The 19,785-nt window shown below is 46.9% G+C and overlaps 2 protein-coding genes across 7 annotated transcripts in view; both read left to right on the forward strand.

Annotated features, from left to right (window-relative positions):
* INTS2 (integrator complex subunit 2) overlaps positions 1–1,802 on the forward strand; it is a 31,915-nt gene extending 30,113 nt beyond the window's left edge. Inside the window, exon 25 of the mRNA XM_077312716.1 lies at positions 560–1,802. Within this exon, the coding sequence (XP_077168831.1) occupies positions 560–729 (170 nt within the window). The 3' untranslated portion in view covers positions 730–1,802. The remainder of the gene's footprint in view (positions 1–559) is intronic.
* Positions 1,803–5,016: 3,214 nt separating this feature from the next.
* The window catches only part of BRIP1 (BRCA1 interacting DNA helicase 1), a 127,038-nt gene continuing 112,269 nt past the window's right edge, over positions 5,017–19,785 (forward strand). For 5 of the 6 annotated variants that reach the window (XR_013226905.1, XR_013226903.1, XR_013226904.1 and 2 more), the window contains exons 1-6: positions 5,017–5,118; positions 8,766–8,888; positions 9,163–9,274; positions 11,257–11,454; positions 12,829–12,953; positions 14,202–14,327. Coding sequence is in view for 3 of the 6 variants with exons in the window: in XM_077312715.1 (XP_077168830.1) it covers positions 8,796–8,888; positions 9,163–9,274; positions 11,257–11,454; positions 12,829–12,953; positions 14,202–14,327 (654 nt within the window). In the remaining 3 variants the exon portion in view is untranslated. The remainder of the gene's footprint in view (positions 5,119–8,765; positions 8,889–9,162; positions 9,275–11,256; positions 11,455–12,828; positions 12,954–14,201; positions 14,328–19,785) is intronic. The other variant, XM_077312713.1, reaches the window with a different exon arrangement.

The following is a 19,785-nucleotide window of genomic DNA, read 5'->3' on the forward strand; positions in this document are numbered from 1 at the left end:
GCATTTTTCACAGTGAGTCTGTCTCCAGTCTTTCACTTTTTACCCCCAAACTGTTTTTTCCTGGAATCTCTAGAGCAGGCATTCCCACCCAGGTGTCCGTGGGCCCCTGGGGGTCCGCAGGAGCTCTGGAGGGGGTCTTTCCCCCTTCTGCCTTAATGGACTCAGCTACAAGCTAGGGAACCGGGGCTTCTATTGCTCCCCCTCCTGAGTGTCAGTGAGTTCTCTTGTAGAAGGCAGGATCACAGTGATGGAAATTATGGTTTTGGTTCCTTGATGCTCCCCTTGATTGGTAGATGTAGAACACACAGTTCAGAATTATGAGAGAACTGTGCAAAGTAGCTCAGTTTATTAGCCAGCTTGGGCCAACCCCCCCCCCCACTTCAAAAAGATAATTGGAATAACTATATAGGACGTAAAATCAAGCTTTCTGTTTGAGAACATGGGTTTATCCTTATGCCCTTCTCCTTTATTATCCTCCCTTGCTTCCTGATTGATTCCTTAAACATATCTGCACCATTTACCGTTTGCTCACTGGTTGGTCTTGCACTGTCCTCTCTAGGCCTCCAGCAGCTGAAGGAGAAGCCGAGTGAGTGTGCAAGACTTCTGAAGGAACCAGCTTGTAAAACGGGAGCCGGGAACAGCGGCAGCACGGACCCCAACGTCCAGCTCTGTCACCGCGTCGAGAGCACCTTTGTTGACATGATTAACATGAGTGTGGGCGGAGTTTAAGCACAGCAGAATCACCAAGTCCTGAGATTACTTCTTTTTGGTTGAAGTGGATCTGCGTGCAACTAGGAGTGGGATTGGAACTGCGGCGCCTTTTCCATCCATCTGTTCGGATTGGCTGCGGACATGTCTCTTAAAGGCGCCAGACACCAGCCTCGAAAGTAACAGTCAGAACTCAGTGGAAATAAAGGCTGAGAGTGGAGCAGGCTGGCAGGGAAGGGAAGGAATGCCGTTCATGCATTCGTTCTTGGAGGGGGAAAACTGCGGGAGGCAGAAGTCAGCCATTCCAGGAAGGGTGCCAAGGAACCAGGGCCAGGAGTCTGACATTCTCTCAGCCCTGTGATGCTTGGAACTTCAGGTTGGTGAGATGAGGACGTGGGGTTCATTTTGGCTCTTCCTTTCCCTTGCAGCTGGCGATGAGGGCTCGGCTGTGGCTACGGAGCACCTCTGAGATGTGAGCCAGGGATGCAGCTGGGTTGTGGTCACCAGTTGGCCCAGTCCCCAGATTTAGACACATGTCATGTTCCCCTATCCTTGATGCATGGGAGACCCTTCTCATCAGATGTCTGCTCCAGATTTTGTACCAGGGTTTTTAACCAAATAGATGACATTCTGAAAGGGGTTGGGTTTTTTTTGTTGTTGATCCGATTTTTAGAACATGTTTATCCGTACCATTTTACGTAATACTGTTAAAAATATTTCTCATCTTTGGCAACTGTTAGGCGAGCTAAGTGTGCAGGTTGTTCTGTCCCCTCTCCTGGCGCACCGTTTGAGATGCTTATATTGAGGAAGAGCCATAAAACCCATCCTGGGAATGTCCATGCAAAATATTGTGGTACACATGATGAGAAGCTGGTATTTGAACGACCATACCCAGCAGTCAAAAATACCAACAGAAAAGCCTGCTTTTTTTGCTTCCCTGCCAGAAGGTTAGGCATAATGTTGATAGTCCCATGGACTGAAGAGAAACAACTTCTTTTAAAAACACAGATTTATAGTAAACGATTAAAGAGAAGGGAAGCAGACCCTAGAAGGATATTTGATAATAAAGGGACCATTATGAAGTATTTCATATATCCTAAGCCCAATAGTCAAGTTGGTAGTTACCATTCTTGCGCAGATGTGAGTCTTGCACACTATTGGCAGTTGTAATTTCTTTCCATGGGTCTTCAGTGACAGCCTTGCAATGTTTCCACAGAATTTCCAAGTGGAGAATCGCATGTAAGCACATTTTGCCAAGCCATATTGTTTTATTGATGCTGCTGGCATTTACGTTCTGCAGGGATCGGTAACATCAGGGATGTGGCCCTAGATGTAAATCGTCCAGCCCCACAAGAAAAACCACAAGTGTGTGCATTTATGCGTATTTCTGTGGAAGCATCTATGACTGGAAAGATTGTGCAAGATGACAGCCAACTTTACCTGGTCTCATGACACAATCTGCTTACAGACTGATTTCTCTCAGCAGCAGCTGCATCAGTCTGCCACTGGTTCCTTGCAAGGGGCAATTAGTCCATGGGGGAAGATTTCCCCCGATGGACCAAGTCCGCCCCACATTTCTGCCTCTGCACAGAGGCAGCTAAGGTAGGATGGCTCTGCCTTACTTTGCAGTGGGGGTGGGGTTTCTTTATTTTCACAAAGGTGGGATTACGCGACAGCACAATCCCACTTTCATTTAAAAAATTTTAAACGCCCCATTTACCCCTGCAGCACCGCAGAACAGAATTTTCTGTCTCTTCTGGGCCTGCGCCTGGATAGGGCCTGTTGGCCTCTGCAGCAGACTGGAGAACACAGAAATATCTGCATTTCCTTGCTGCAGGGAACAGAGGGCTTAAAGCGTGCCAGGGCTGGGCTGGCATTGATGTTGTGTGCAAGTGGGGATTAGCCCATATGGAATCGGTCTCAGTGTTTTGTCTAGACTTGGGAATAAGGATTTATTTCCAGACTGCCTAGCTTTTTTTTCAAGCTGTTTCCCCATTGGTGTTAATTTCACATTAAGACTACCAGTTGGATTTTGAAAAAATTCTTTAGAAATGCTATACAATCAGACCACTACTCCAGACCAACACGGCTACCCATTTGAATCTATCCTTTAGAAATGTTATGTCCTTCAGAGTGTCGCTGGAGAGATGGCCGGGCCAGACCAGCATTACCTGCTGTAGGGTGGAAACTTGCCTGTTGTGCTTAACATTTTCAACCACTTGAAGCACAGTAGATTTGTTACATATCCAGGTGTAGAAATGTGTATATATGTTGATATATATATGTTTTTTCAGGGGGGGACTACCTGCCATTGGTAGTACCGTCTTTCATTTGGAATTACATTTGCACTTCTTACAAATGTTTGTGTGGTTCTGGTGGATTCTCATGAGTTGATTCACTTGGTATTTCCTCTAATCACAAATTCTTCATACAAAAAGCTCCATCACTAATCTTCCCAGAGGCCTTGATGGCAACACCAGCTGTATGATGGTGTGTGGAGGTAACTGCAGGCAGCTATCTCACAGCACAAAGGTGAAGGCTGAGCACACCCAAGACCCCACCTTTGATTTCCCGCTGGGGGGAGCCTGGAGGTAGTCTAGAAGGAGCCCCAGCACAGCTGAATCTCCCTCCATCACCATGGGGAGCAGGCCACCCACACTGACATCTGGAATCTGGAACAGGCAGAAAGCGGGAGCCAGCCTGTCCTGATTCCGAACATGCAGCAGGCAGGCAGAGGTAGTTTCTGGCCATCAGTCTAGATTCCAGTCAGATAAAAGTTATAGAAACGGAGTTGGAAGGGATCTCCTGGGTCTAGTCCAACCCCCTGGACTATGCAGGACACTCACATCCCTATCACTCATCCACTGTCACCTGCCACCCCCTTGAGCCTTCACAGAATCAGCCTCTCTGTCAGATGGCTATCCAGCCTCTGCTTAAAAATATCCAAAGATGGAGAACCCCCCCACCTCCCGAGGAAGCCTGTTCCACTGAGAAACTGATCTAACGGTCAGGAACTTCTTCCAGATGTTGAGACGGAATTTCTTTTGCATTAATTTCATCCCATTGGTTCTGGTCTGTCCCTCCGGGGCAACAGACCACAGTTTGAATGTCAAGTCCAAAGGGAAATCCAAGAGCAGAACTTCTAGAGCACTGTCCTGGATCAGGGACAAGGACATCAGGCTGCAACGTCAGTAACTAACGGAGGCATTGGTTCCACACAGCCACTCCCTTGTTTGCTGCTCTTCTGCATCATGCTTTGCCTCTGCCAGCTGCCTCAAACCTACTCCTGCAGGCACTCTTCCTCACTGTTGATGCTGAGCTGGCTCTGCAACTTCTGTCTGGCAGGACCCTCCTTATCTTCCTCCTGCAATGTGACAGGGCAGACAAGAGGATAACATCATCAGGTGGGGCTTGGGGTGGGGAGGGACTTCAGTGGAATATAATGCTATGGAGTCCAAACTCCCAAGGATCTGCAGGCTTGGGGATGCTTTGGTGCAGGGATAGTCAAACTGCGGCCCTCCAGATGTCCATGGACTACAATTCCCATGGCTTCTGGGAATTGTAGTCCATGGACATCTGGAGGGCCGCAGTTTGACTACCCCTGCTTTGGTGGGTGGACTCTGGTATTTTTAGGGATGTCAGCTTCCAGGTGGGACCTGAGGATCCCCTGGAATTGCAGCTCCTCTCCAGAACACAGAGAGCCATTCCCCTGGAGAAAAGGGATGCTTGGGAGGGGGGAATCTGTGGCTTTGGGCACCACTGAGGTTTCGGGATGCCAGCCTCCTGGTGGGACCTAGGGATCCCCTGAAATTCCTGGTCATTCTCCAGGTGGAGAAAATTGCTGCCATGGAGGGAGGACTCCATGGGATGCCAAAGTCCCGGTGGACCTGGGGATCCCGACTAAAGAGAGAAGTTCCCCTGGAAAATGGCTGCTTGGTAGGGATGCCAACCTCCAGGTGGGGCCTGGGGATCCCCTGGAATTGCAGCTTCTCTTCAGACCCCGCCCCCCGGAGAAAAGGGATACCGTGGAGGGTGAGACCCCGCCCCTCCCGGCTCCACCCCCCCCCCCAAAGTCTCCTGATCTTCCCCAGCCCAGAGCTGGCAACCCTCTCAGAAGCTTTGGAAGGCAAGCGGGACCAGGCGGCTGAAGGGTCTGTAGGCCGCCCGGAGGTTACCTAGGCAACCAAAGGAACCCGGAAGCCAGGCGGCAGCGCGTCCACGGATGAAAAAAAGGCCCGTATGGAGGGGGCGGGACGTAAACCTTGCCAAGAGAGCCATGGATTGGTCGGCCGGCAGTTCCTCGCCGCCCATTGGCTGTCCTGCGGGATGGGAAGTGAGGGGCGGAGCGCGGCGGAGGCGGGAAGGGAGGTTCGAAGCTGAGGAGACCCGCGCCGGTTTTCGTTTCTGGAGGTAAGCCCCCTCCCCTGAGGGTGGGGGGCGGAAGAGAAGGAGGTTTGGCGGACTGGGGTTGGGAGTGGCTGCCGGTTCCGTGGGTCTGCACAGGCCCATGGACTACAATTCCCATGAGCCCCTACCAGCATTTGCTGGCAGGGGCTCATGGGAATTGTAGTCCATGGACTTGTAGAGACCCACCTCTGCTAGGATATGAAGAGACAGGACCTCTTGTCTCCTGCCTCCTCCTCCTCCTGAGCTGAAGTGGAAACAAAAAGCGCACCTTGGTTTCTGCAGCGGGCACACCGCCCCCCGCAGCAATGCATTGCCCGCGTCCTCACGTGTTCTTTTGCACGCGCCCGCGGGTTCACGTGTCGTCTGTGTGCGCACGCGCGCTAAAGTGTCTGCCCAGCATTCAACGGGGTTGTCTTCAAGGTGTTTTTACGACCAACCAAGATTTATTTTTTGTGTTCAGGCACTCTTCCTCAGGCGTTGCACACGAAAGCTCGCATATTGAATAACATTTTAAAAGGACTCAATTTTTGTTGTGCTGCTTCAGGCCAACACGGCTACCCCCTGGAATTTAGTTTTTAAGCTACAATAAGATAGCTGACAGTGTTTGTTGGTTATAATGAGGGATTCATGAATTGTATTTTACATGCCCTTCATATGTCTGTTCCTTCTCTAGCATTTTCTCCCTTCCCTTGTTATTTTAAACTTTAACATTTCCCTTATCTTGTTTTTTTCTTATGTAATCTAAAACTTGTAATCAAAAGATATCTGTCTGTCCATCCGTCCATCTATACACTCACACAACATTTGTGGCTTGGGAGGAATTTTTGTGAGTCAGTGTTCAAGAAATAGAGGGAGGGACAGATCTCTAAAGAAGAGTATCTGCAGGTTACTGGGCACTGCAGATCAGCCATCGGAGAGGCCAAAGCTTGGGAGTGAGCTCTCCCCATATCCCTTCCAATGGGGCTATGTTAGTTACAGCTGCAAAATTAGAATGAGGTTTTAAATGTTATTTTATTGTATAACTGAACCGTTTTTTGATACAACATTATTGATGGATGTTTTCAAGATTTCTCACCACCCTGAGACAACTGCCTCAAGAAGGCTGGTATAAATAAATAAATAGTTGGCTTTGACATTGAAGCTTCCTCCTGGGAGAGACACTGCGGCCTTCTGTGGCTCCTGCTGACGCGATGTGGCTCAGTGAGACAGGCCTTTTATAGACATATGATGATGATGATGATGTGTATGGGAGATGGCTGGACTCACCTGAAGTGGCGCTGCACCACTTCCCACTCACCTTTGGTCCACACCAGAGATCTCAGAAAGACCTGTGTGGCTAAGGAATATGGCTTTGGTAAAAGCAGCCATCCCAAGATGAAGCCTTGACTTGGAAGATGACTCAGGAGCTGAACAGGGGCAGGCAGCTAGCTGATGGTTGCTATTTCCTCTAGCCAATCATTGTATGGCACATACGTAAGATGTGGGAACACATGAGATCAGTCAATACAGTGCAGTGATTGGAGTGTTGGACAAGGGTCTGTGAGGCTGTGGTTCAAATCCTAGTTATACCCTTAGGCTGTTCACGCTGACCTAACCTGCCTTACAGAATTGTTATTATGAAGATAAAATGGAGGAGAAGCAAATGGCGTAAGTTGCTTTGGATCCCCGTTAGGCAGGGTATAGTGATACTTTCTGTTGTGCTTCAGGCAGAGCTCTGTTCCCCAATATTGTAGTAGTAGTAGAAGAAGGAGTCTCAAAGTGACTTCCAATCGCCTTCTGTTCCTCTCCTCACAACAGGCACCCTATGAGGTTGGTGGGGCTCAGTTAGTAGCGCTATCAGGGCTGTGACGAGCCCAAGGTCACCCAGCTGGCTGCATGTGGAGGAGCAGGGAATCAAATCCCTCTTAAACACTGCACCAAGCTGGCTACTTTTCCTTAGTAGGTCTTATTGTGCCCTGCTCTTAATTTGGGTATGTTTCATTAGGAAACCCCCCCCCCCCCCAAGTGTGTGTATGGGTATAGGTATTTTGTTTTAGACATCTATAGAAGATGGGATAAAAGCCTCTTGTGGCGCAGAGTGGTAAGGCAGCAGAAATGTTGTCTGAAGCTGTCTGCCCATGAGGCTGGGAGTTCGATCCCAGCAGCCGGCTCAAGGTTGACTCAGCCTTCCATCCTTCCGAGGTCGGTAAAATGAGTACCCAGCTTGCTGGGGGGTAAACGGTAATGACTGGGGAAGGCACTGGCAAACCACCCCGTACTGAGTCTGCCATGAAAACGCTAGAGGGCGTCACCCCAAGGATCAGACATGACCCGGTGCTTGCACAGGGGATACCTTTACCTTTTAGAAGGTGGGATGGGGGAGGGGAACCCTGCTGCGGATGGCCTAGACTAGCCTGATCTTTGGAGCGAAACAATCCTGGTTACTCTATGCACGGCAGACCAGCAGGGAAGACTAGGCTTGCTACACAGAGGCAGGCAATGACAAACTATCTCTGAATGTCTCTTGCCTTGAAAACGAAGGGGTCGCCATAAATTGGTTGCAACTTTACGACACTTTCCATCAACAGGAAGGGTGCTAAACATTCAAGCAATAAGCATGCTCTTGAAAATATGTTGTGTGTTGAATATATGTCAATTACTTTATAATGTTGTGGATTGTAAACATCCTCAAATGGGGTGATTTTAGCGAGGAAACCTTTTCCTTAAAAAACATTTTACTACATTAAAAAAGAGACATTTCACTGGAGTTTCCTTCTAATCTGGCGAGCCAGGTTTGATTCTGCGCTCCCCCACATGCAACCAGCTGGGTGACCTTGGGCTCACCACAGCACTGATAAAGCTATTCTAACCCAGCAGGAATAACAGGGCTCTCTCAGCCTCACCTCCCTCACAGGGTGTCTGTTGTGGGGAGAGGAAAGGGAAGGCGATTGTAAGCCGTTTTGAGACTCCTTCGGGTAGAGAAAAGCGGCATATAAGAACCAACTCTTCTTCTTAACTGCTACTTATCAGGTTGCTGATTGAAATATGACTAGAAATACAGCTAGACCAGTGGTTCTCAACCCTGGGATCGGGACCACTTTGTGGGTCGAATGACCATCTCATTGGGGTTGGAGCAGGGCAAGCAGCTTGGCCAGGGGGTGCCATCCACACAACAGCCTTGCAAGGTAGATCGAGAAAGAGCGTGTGTCTGTCTGGAGCAGCGGAAAAGAGCAAGATGGGACAAGAGGCAGAGCTGAACTGAGAAACCCTGGGGGAAAAAACATTTATATACAGTCATGAATGATGGATCACACCATCGGTCAGTTTGGGTTCAGTTTCTGTGAAAGAACCCTTGTATCATTTAATGTTTGGGGGTCATCACAACATGAGGAACTGTATTAAAGGGTCGTGGCATTAGGAAGGGTGAGAACCACTGAGCTAGAAGTAAAGTAGTACCCTTATTTGGGATCTTATATCCACATTCTGATGTCTGTTAACTCTGCCAGCCCAGTTTACTCTTGGCATATGCCCACAAAGCACTGAGGAGTGACCTGGAATGCAGTTTCTTACTTGCAGCTAGGTTGTTTCTGTCTCATTCTGGGTGCAGTTCTTCTGTGGCACCTGTTGTAACATATGCATAGTTTTAAATGGTCTTCCTTTTTAAATCACAGTTGTCTGAATTCCAGAACAGGAATGTGGTCATGGCTTCGACGGCATCCGAGTACACTATTGGGGGAGTGAAAATACTCTTCCCTTGCAAGGCCTATCCTTCCCAGCTGTCTATGATGAACGCAGTAAGTTGTGCTGAGAAACCAGACTTTGATTTGAATTGGCAGTTTCCATTGTAATGTTTCTTGTATGATACAGTCTCCGTAATGTAACGGAGCTTGCCCATACCCATGTTCTGTTTTACTGATAAAAAATAAGTGTGTTTTTCTCCAAATAGATGGAAGTGTGAGGACTTTTGTTCTTTCTGGAAAAGTGTGAATGGCAGCTACAGTAAAGTAAAAATATAAAAATAAAATCTTCTTCATGCATTCTGTCCATGAGAATTTTTTCCCCTCCTAGATTGTCAAGGGTCTGAACTCCCGGCAGCACTGCTTACTGGAAAGCCCTACAGGAAGTGGGAAAAGCTTGGCATTGCTTTGCTCAGCATTGTCATGGCAACAATCTCTGTATGGTAAGCCATTCTGTAGCATCATTTCCTTTTATGGGATCCTGCCACACAGAGTTTTGCTTTGAAGTGGGAATTTCTTAGTCTGGGATCTAACAGTAGTTGCTATGGACTTTGTACATTCAGGTCTCTGAGTCCTCTCGGGACACTGAAAGGAATGTGCAACATTAGCCCAGGAATCTTCTGAGTTTTCCTGGACTGATATAAGCAATAAGGAGGCCTCACTTCAAGAAGGACGTGGATAAAATTGAAAGGGTACAGAGGAGAGCGATGAGGATGATCTGGGGCCAAGGGACCAAGCCCTGTGAAGATAGGTTGAGGGGCTTGGGAATGTTCAGCCTGGAGAAAAGGAGGTTGAGAGGGGACATGATAGCCCTCTTTAAGTATTTGAAAGGTTGTCACTTGGAGGAGGGCAGGATGCTGTTTCTGTTGGCTGCAGAGGAGAGGACACGCAGTAATGGGTTTAAACTACAAGTACAACGATATAGGCTAGATATCAGGGGAAAAAAATTCACAGTCAGAGTAGTTCAGCAGTGGAATAGGCTGCCTAAGGAGGTGGTGAGCTCCCCCTCACTGGCAGTCTTCAAGCAAAGGCTGGATACACACTTTTCTTGGATACTTTAGGATGCTTTGGGCTGATCCTACGTTGAGCAGGGGGTTGGACTAGATGGCCTGTATGGCCCCTTCCAACTCTATGATTCTAATAAGAGCCAGCATTTTTGCTCCTGTTAAGGCATCTAAGCAGTATCATCTTTGGCTCCAGCTTTTCCTGCTCCTGCTAATGGTTGCTAATAATCTCACCATTCCTAGGATTATGCTTGGCTTAAATGATGGACCCTCTCCTTCTAGTTGAGGGGCCCAGCCAGGAAGAGCAGCTCCTGGCCACCTCCGTGGCTTTTGTGCTGCCAGGGGAGTTAGTCCACAGCTGAGGGGGGAGGGCCGGTCCTAAAAACAATTTCCCTGGGTTCTGTACAGATATAAACCATGTCTCCCTCAAATAACCATGCACTATTTCACTCCACACATGCTGCTACAGAAGGAGCATTTCTGTTGTGTTTCTTATATATATACACCATATTATGGTAACTGGCACTGGAACCCTTACAGAATGCATCCATACCCTGCCTCCAACTCCAAGACACAGATTGGAAATGGGACGGCCACCACAGAGATATGTTTGACTGAGGTGGGAAGGAGGGATGGTGCGATAAACCCTGCATTGATGGCTGAGCTCGTGGTGAAGAAGGGGAATTGGAAGCCAGTGGCATTCAAACCTTCCCGCCTCAATATCCAAGGAGTTCAGTGGGCAACAGAGATTGAAGGATCCAGGCAATCCCTCCAGTCCGCCACAAACCCATCACCCGTGGGTTATTCTGTAATTAAATGAACTGTGTTTCCAACATTCCACTTGATTCACTATAAAGGTAAAGGTCTCCCCTGTGCAAGCACCGAGTCATGTCTGACCCTTGTGGTGACACCCTCTAGTATTTTCATGGCAGACACAATACGGGGTGGTTTGCCAGTGCCTTCCCCAGTCATTACCGTTTACTCCCCAGCAAGCTGGGTAGTCATTTTACCGACCTTGGATGGAAGGCTGAGTCAACCTTGAGCCGGCTGCTGGGATCGAACTCCCAGCCTCATGGGCAGAGCTTTCAGACTGCATATCTGCTGCCTTACCACTCTGCGCCACAAGAGGCCCTCATGATTCACTAAAACACAACAATAAAATCAGAGTCCAGTAGGACCTTTAAGACCAACTTAGGGCATGAGCTTTAGAGTGAAAACACTCTTCGTCAGACTGCGATCTTCTTAAGGTGCTACTGGACTCTGATTTTATTGTGCAACTTCAGACCAACACGGCTACCCATTTGAATCTATCACAAAACAAGTTAGATCTGCATAGCCCTCGAGCTGCCAAAAACGCTCAAGTCTGTCCTGCAGTTCTGTTTTTTAAATGAATGTAAAGCCATCTTCTTTTTGCTCTTCAGAAAAGCCGCCCAGTGAATGGTCATGCTTAAAGGAATTCAGCAAGCCAGAGCCCTTGACACAATGTTGCTGTAATTGCCACGCAGAACCCACAAATCAGGACCAGGGCGATGCAGGGTTAAACCAAGGCGCTTGCTCTTACTTCACCGACAACGGAACCAAGAGGCCTCTGAGTAGCAGAACTGTGCTGAGTGATGGAGGTAGTTTTCAAATCACTTCTTGATACATCTACATAGTGCCTTGAAGAGCACTATGGTGATCTCGCCCTCTTCCTTCTCTCACTTGCAGGATCTCCCTTTTTCCCTTCTTCTTGCTGAGCATTTTCTTGTTTGTCTATGGCTGTCCCACCCAGTCACTTTAATAGATATATGGCCCAACATAGGGAACCGAGAGAAGAGACCAAGTCACCTTACATTCAGTTTCTGAAATGGCATACAAGAAGCTTTTGAAAGTTGAAAATAAACAAAGTGATTTATTTAACTTATAGGCAATAAGATCAGGTGGAAAATCAGGGGTAGGATGTATGAGGTGAACTGATAATAAAACTGGGGTAAATTTGTAATCACATTAACTCCAGATAACGAGCCGCAAGGGAGTGGTGGGCTATAAATCTAATAATAATAATAATAATAATAATAATAATAATAATAATAATAATAATAATAATTTATTAACAACAAATAAGTGTTTCTGCTATTTAAAATTTTGAGGAGAGAGGCTTTCTTTTCAGTTTCTGCTGAAACACTCAAGCATACATTTCTGAGTTTCACAGACTCTTAAAATCTAGAAACAAATTCCCAAATCTTTCTATATACACAGACCAGGGATCCCCCCTCTTTTAACAGCTATCTTTTTTTACTTGGCAGGGATTGGTTCTCTTAACTAGAAGCAATTTCCCTTTTTGGCTTGAATGGAGATCCTCTCTGATCCTCTTACTCCTTTGCCTCCTTCCCAGTCTACTGTAAATGCTTAACTGTCTCTTCTTCAACTGTCAGTTCCCAACTGTAATTTCTTAACTGACTCTCTCTTCACAGAATTCTGTTTGAATAGCTTGTCACTCAGAGTTTCTAAGACGCTTTATGTATTAACCCTCGACTGTCTGTCACAGGCATACTTAGCATTTTGGGACAAGCTTGTAAATACTACTTGCATGGTTGTATGTGGCAAATAAGATAAGCAACTAGCTTTATTTCATTTATTAAGGAGTGTTTTAATCAGCATCTATATAAAGTTAGGGGTTAGTGTTAGATAGCATCCCTAGCCTGCAGGAGATCCTGCCCTCTTCCTTTCATGGGAGAAAGCAAATCTGTAGAAACACCCTTTTAGGATTTAGGTTGCTAAAGTAGGATAACGCTAAGGTTCATAAGAAATTAAATACTGTATTTAATTTAATTTCCTCTGAAATTTCTCCTCCTCTCTTGGTTCAGACTTTCCAGATATTTTGCTTCTATAGCCTTGAGATAAAGCAACTTCATATTTTTATTGCAGGGAACATTCTGGGTTATGATATCTAGTAAAATTCCAGCAAAACATGCTTTCCCCTCCTCCGTCTGCTATCTCTGTTTCTGTTACAGGAGAGACCTCAAAAGTCACACTTTCTTCGAAACTATCTGCAAAGATGCAAGCATCTGTACATGAAAGTGGAGATGATTTTAAAACAGTTAGGAAAAGAATTCGTTCCCTAGAAACAGAGGAGCAGGTAAATACAGTTCTGAGCTCACACCTTGAAAGCTCACACCTTGAACAAATCTTTGTTGTTCTTAAAGGTGCTATTGGACTCTATTTTTGTTCAGATTTAATGCTATGGGAGATTTTTTTTTAGTTGATTGTGGGCAATCAAAAGGTCCTATAGACTACCCTTTCAGGACCCTTTGCTTATCTGTGGGCTCTCAATGAAAACATCAGTAATAATTGATAAGCTTCCCTGAAAACTAGTTTGACCACCTTTACTAGTCTTCCCTTGCACTGGGCAACTATAAAGTGTCTAGGGCAGCGGTCTGCAAGCTTGCGCCCGCTGCGGACCGCTGCTCCGGAGTCTGGGGAGAGGGCGGCCCGGGGGCCTGCGCACGCGCGGCAGCCCCAGTGCAAACGTGCGTGCGCGGCAGTCCGCACATGTGCGTTTGCGCCATCGCCATGCCGGCGACCGTGGCTCCCCCTCCCGGCCCCTCCGGGCCGCCAGCAAAGCGGCCGCTAAAGCGGCCGATTAGCTTACGGCTCGGCAAGCTTCTCTTCCCTCCCCCCCCCCCGAAGCGAGAAGCTTGCCGGGCTGCGAGCTAATTGGCCGCTTTGGCAGCCGATTTGCTTGCGGCCTGGCGAGCTTCTCACTTCGGGGGGGGGGAGGGAAGAAGGAGCCGCGGCCCGGCGCCAAAGACTTTGCGGCCCGGCACCGGGCTGCGGCCCGCGGGTTGGGAACCACTGGTCTAGGGTGCATTCTCAGTTCATTCAGTTCATTCAAGGCAATGCTGAGACCCAGCAGGTCACACTAAGTATGTGCCTTAGAAAATACTCCTGTATCTTCTGTTGCTCCATGGCAGAAATGCAGAGTTTCCTCAGCAGAGGAATCAGTGCATAGACTGTTCCCTGAATGTATTTAGTTTTATTTATAATGTAATTTATATACCGGCTATTCCCGCAAAAGCAGGTTGTAAGAAGGTTAAAAAAACCCATGATGTCTTAAAGCAGTCATAGGGGTGTGTGCTTCGCCTCAGTTTGGCCACTTCGGCGATCACCAAAGCCCGAGGCAGCCAGCGCCGTGGAGAGAAGGGGCGGCCGCCAGCTGGTGCACCGCTGCCGCCCTTCCTTGCCGCGGTGCTGGCCTCCTATGCGCCGCTTCTGGCTTCGGTGATCACCAAGGTGGCCGAGCCGAAGCGCACAACCCTAGTCCAAAGGTTCTGCCTGTGAGTTTTCTCCTCTACCAAGCTTGCAAGTGTGTGGTTTCTTCCTACAGGCTAGGAAACGAAATCGGCTAGCTAAAGGAGCTCAGTTAGTGGATGCTTTTGAAGTTTATCAGCAGCGGAGAAATGGGGAATTGAGTGTGTGCTCAAAGAAACCAGTGCCTTCCTCTCTTAAAGCGGTAAGTAGGTAGCTCGGTGTTCTAACGAGACCTTATCTTGTTGTATGAAAGCTCAGCACCAAAGCCCCGCTGCATGTACTGACTTCAGTATAACCATAAGTCATAATCATGTGGGACAGTAGAGTTAAAGTGCTGTGAACCCCAAATAAATCCTGGTATGCTTTATGGAGAAAGTATCCTCAGGTGAAAGGATGCTCTCTCTCCCTTTCTACTTGGCTGTGCTTTCTCCATTCTTTATTTCTAAGTAACCCCCATGAGGAAGAGAGACTCCCCTCCCCTCATTTCCGTTGACCAGTAGAGCTTTTCCATAATGGAATATGGAAAATTTTGGCTCATCATGTTCTGTTAGTTTAACCATTGAGAAGAGCAAAATGGATTAAGTTATTAACCTTCAGCGCCTATTACCAAGTGTCTGGGATTAAAGATACAATGCTGGTTTCTGATAGGACTCCTTAGGTACTGTGCAATATGGAAATGGTAGATGCTTTAGAAGAAAGGCTTGATTATGTTTAAGGGATTTCTGCATCCTTTAATCCACTGAACTGCAGTAAGTTCAAGGCTGGGGAGACGATTCTCCGAGAGTTAAAAATTGCTTTAAATGTATTAAATTCAAATTGCCTGCCTTGAACGATCTCTTCCAAAGCGTAGAAGTGCACTTATGCTTGCACGTTTGAATGCTTTGCCAGAAGCTGTGTTGTTAGGAAGGTTTAATGGTATTCTGTGCTCTAATAGATTCTGCAGATGTGCTACTATCCTCAGTGCTTGATCTAGTCATTCATACCCCTTCTCAAAATCCTTCTCAGAACCCGCAGAGGGATTGGGGCAAATAATCTGCAAAATTCTGACTAACCACCCGCCTAGTCGTGGTTTTTTCAGATTTCATGCATAGGCTACCACGGTTTGCAGAAGCCTGGCGACATGTTCATTCAAACAATTGGGTTTTGTCTATAATACAGGAAAGTTACAGGTTAGCGTTCCTCTCCAATCCGCCTTCCCATCCAACTTCTTCAGTGGTGGATAACCCATACCCAGGACTTAGACGGCAGCTTGCTGAACTTCTTAAGAAGGGGACAGTAAAACAGGCCCCAGGTGGACTTCATTCCCGGAGGTTCCACTGCAAGTTTTTCCTAGTTAAGAAGGATGTTGGGCGTAGGCCTGTTTTGAATCTAAGAAAATTAAACAAGTTCTTAAAGGTTTAGAAGTTCAGGATGTTCTTTCTTTCTTCTGTAATCAAATTCCTTGCCCCAGGTATTTGGTTCTCAGTTCTTACGGTTCACAATAAGTTCTAAACTGTACACTCCCCATCTCCCATTTGGTCTGGCTTTGGCACCTAGAGTTTTCACCAAGTGCTGTAGTTGTAGCGCATTCATACACGGAGCATTGTTCTGTGTTCCCACATTGAAACGACCGGCTTATTGTGGCTGCCAATTGTGATTTCCTGAAGCTCATATACAGTTTACCATTTCCACCCGTACCTAGATAAGCCTAGTGGTCAATTGGGAAGAATCTCACCTCTAGTCATCTCAGAAAGTGCAATTCATTGGTGTTTCCCTCAATGATTGGGGGGAAAGCCTTAGACCCACATTCTTTCCATCTTGCCCCACTGTGAGCTCTCACAGGGCCTATGATGTTATGTAAGGGGGCTCACAGCAGCTTAGGGGGAACTAAGGGAAAGGGGGCACCCACTGTCAGAGCACGTGATACACTGGGCAGGGAATCTCGTGCATGCACAGACTCTAGCCTGCACAGGTGCAGTCTCATTGTAGGTCTGCCCAGAAGATGTCGATGAACAAAGGTTACAGGTAAGTGCAGCTCTGTTTTTCTGCACTGCCGCTGTTGTGTTTGCTTAACCTACCTCTCTGCTTCGGCTGGTCCTGCTTATATATAGAAAACTATTCTGGGGAAGCTTACACTGCAATAAATCTGTTCCTCTTGAAGGGGCAAGACTGATTTTTTTTGCAGTGTCGGGGCTGCTGTTGGCGCGAGCGAAGTGCACTTGCTTTCTGCGCTGTGGAGTTAATGACCTCAACTGTCACGGTGACTTAATAAGTCGGGAAACGTTTTATCGATTTTGTGCCGTTTGTAAGTGTCTAACCGAAAATCAGAGACTGCACAATTAAGTTGCTTCTATAGTTAAAGTCCTCCAGCTGCAGCTGAGTTGAGGCTTATGGGAAATCAATAAGGATTCCTTCAGCCAAATTGCTTTGCAAAGGAGTAGCTGCTGGTGAACCCTGTCCCCTTGGACATCACAGCGGCCCAGTCTCTCATTCAAGCTTACAAATTCATTTTTTAAAAAGAAAACCTCTTCCTAGTGTCCACTGGGTTTAGTTTTCTTGTCTATTGATGGGGGAGGAAAAACAAGTTCCTAAAAGGCATTCCTGTCAGTGTGGGAACCCAGAATAGTTGGCTGTTTGAGCAAACACATTTGAACCAGCCTGAAGACTTAATTTTTTTGCAATCACTCCTTGAATCTCTACCTATCCCGGCACGGTGTGCTGTGCCAGCCAGGTCTGGGGCATAGAAGGCTACTAACCCATTGGGGCTAAATATGGACATGGAGAGTAACCCTTGGCAGCAGCTGGATCCGAGGTGATAAGTACTAGAGGCAAAGGTGTAGTCTAATTAGACTGGGATCAAGTCTGAGCAGCCACACAGCGAGTGGGAAAGGGAGCTACCTACATCCCTGTGATGAGTTACTTTTGAAGGAGCTCTGAGTCTGTGCCTTTTTAGAGCTTGGTGGGAAGGCCCAGCTTGGTGTCGTGGTTAAAAGCAGCAGTTTCTAATCTGGCAAGCTGAGTTTGATTCCTGCTGCTCGTCCACAAGCAGCCAGCTGGGTGACCTTGGGCTTGCCACAACACCGAGAAAGCTGTTCTGACCGAGCAGTAATATCAGGGCTTTCTCAACCTCACCTCCCTCACAGGGTGTCTGTTGTGGGGAGAGGAAGGGGAAGGTGAATGTAAGCCACTATGGAGACTCCTTCGGGTAGAGAAAAGTGCCATATAAGAACCAACTCTTCTTCTTCAGTAATATCAGGACTCTCTCAGCCTCACCTCCCTCACAGGGTGTCTGTTGTGGGGAGAGGAAGGCAATTGTGAGCTGCTTTGAGACTCATTCAGGTAGAGAAAAATGGAGTATAAAAACCAACTCCTCCCCCTCCCTTAGGTTGCCAGAATAGTGTGTGGGGGGGTCCCCTATATCAGGGGAAGTCAACATGTGGTCCTCCAGATGTGGTCCTCCAGCATTTGCTGGCAGGGGCTCATGGGAATTGTAGTCCAGGAACATCTGGAGGACCACAGGTTGACTATCCCTGCCCTATATGACTCCTCCCCATGGTGCCTTAGAGTGCGTGACTCTGCCATTCCAACAGGGCACTTTTCAGTGGAGACATTTCACATTTAATTGGCTCCTGTTGTGCTTCGAGTGATGAAGGGTCCATGGCTGCATTTGTGAGTCAGACATTTGCCTTTCATGCAAAAAAAAAAAAAAAGCCACAAAAGGATTCTCCCCTAACAATTTTGGGTCCTGTTCTTGCTGATTTCACTAGAATCTTTTAAAACCCTTTACCAAAAAGTGATGTTAAGTGATTTATGACTCAGAGCTCAGAAGTGTTCAAGTGAAAGCTGTTTCTTTAAGTATGGGATTATTTTAAAATCCCCATTAAATGCAAATGGGTCAGGTTCTCTGCCAAGGTAGCGCCATTGATTTTTTCCCCCTGCACTGAAAGCATGTCAGCAGAAAAATCTGGCCCTGTAAATCAATGTATAAACTTTTAATAATGTATGATACTCCTATTGAACTCTCACTTGGCGTAAACCTGTTTTGTTTAACACAGTGTAGGTGCATTGATTGGAAGGCAGAGTATTCTGGGAATGCTGGAAATGCAAGGCGGTACGGGGGGCTCCCAAACGGTTCCTGCTCATCTGCCTTGTCCCTGGCTGTCTTTCCTTGGGCAGGAAGGTGGGAAAGTGCTGCAGGCTGCCAGCTGTGTCTTTTCCCTTCTTCAAAGTAATGCTACAATCATTTAGACAAGGCCTCTGGAAGAGAGCTTGCAGCTGATGCAGCATCAGGCTGCTGCTCACACAAGGCTCTGCGTCTTCTGCAATTCTACACAGGCATAAGAAGCTGAGAGGATTGAGACTCTCTGCTTCCATTTTAGAAACAGCACCTAGGTTGTGATCAGGGATTCCCAACCAGGGTTGCTGGGGAACCCTGGGGTTGCCCAAGAGCTCGCTGGAGGTACCACGGCCTTTCCCAGTAGTTTGGATGGCCATTGACATCATTAATGTCCCTGCAGCCCACTCTCCCTGTTGCTTTACAGGCTAGTCTGCACTCCTAACCAGTACATCACGCTAGCTTTTTCTCCAGATCGGCCTTCTCTCCAGAAACTCTCAGGATGACCTTGGGCAATGCCTGCTTTACAGGGTGGTTTTGAGAATAAAATGGAGGAGCGTAGAGCCGGGCACCTCAGTGAGATTTCTGAGCACTGAGAAAATTTTGAAGTGATAGATTTGGCTACAAACTTGTCAAAGAATTGTATATTTTGCCAGCCTTTTTTTTTTTTTTTACAAAATTTAGTTATTTATTTGCCAGCTATGAAAAAAGAAGGGGGGGAAATCTCTTATCGTTTATGTTACTGTGTTGCAAATTTTGTTCCTCTTTGGAAAGAGGGCTGTAGAAATTTTCAATCTCTCATGTTCTGTAAATTAATTTGGAGTCAGCAGGGGGTGCTGTTGGTTTTCAGATTCAATTTCTTTTTAAACCCCACAAAAATGAAGAGTTTTGCGGCAGCCCAGAGCTTCTACGGTTAGCAGCAATACACCACAACTTGGTGATATTTATATGCACAGCATTTTAGCTTGTAAACAGGCTCCTGAGTTATAAAGCAAAGTAAAAGAAACTTGTCCCCTGGGGCAATTAGCTCTGCTTTGAACTAGCAGTTTATTAGTGCGGTTCCTTTTCATGAACCTGATTGTACCAATCCTTAGATAAATCGCCTTTTGAAACAGCATACAAACATCCAGAGGGCTGCATGTGTGTGTGTGTGTGTGTGTGTGTGTGTGTTTGTGTGGAGGGCTATTTGCATTTTCCTGATAACTCAGAAATCATAGCTTTGAACAATGAGAGTTGTGGAACATTTCCCGTTGATCACACCTGAAGATAGACTTGTGCACATGTAATGGAGAAGGAGACAAAACTGGGCATGAGTGGGAGCTCTCCAAGAAGCAGCCATGTATTTACAGGTGGGCTTTTAGAAACTTTGTAGAGTAGTTGTGGTAACAGAGGAGAAGAGGGAGGAGAGTGCTCATTTCTGTCCACCATACTCTCTTGTCCCCTTCTTTTGAGTGTCTATAACATGCTTTCTCAACTAGGGTTACATGAAACCATGGGTTTTTTGATGGACCTGGGTCGGAGTTAATTAATTTTTTACACATTTTTTAAATTTGTTTTAAGATTTATC

Source organism: Paroedura picta, chromosome 15, assembly GCF_049243985.1.
Source record: "Paroedura picta isolate Pp20150507F chromosome 15, Ppicta_v3.0, whole genome shotgun sequence".
Classification (NCBI taxonomy): domain Eukaryota; kingdom Metazoa; phylum Chordata; class Lepidosauria; order Squamata; family Gekkonidae; genus Paroedura; species Paroedura picta.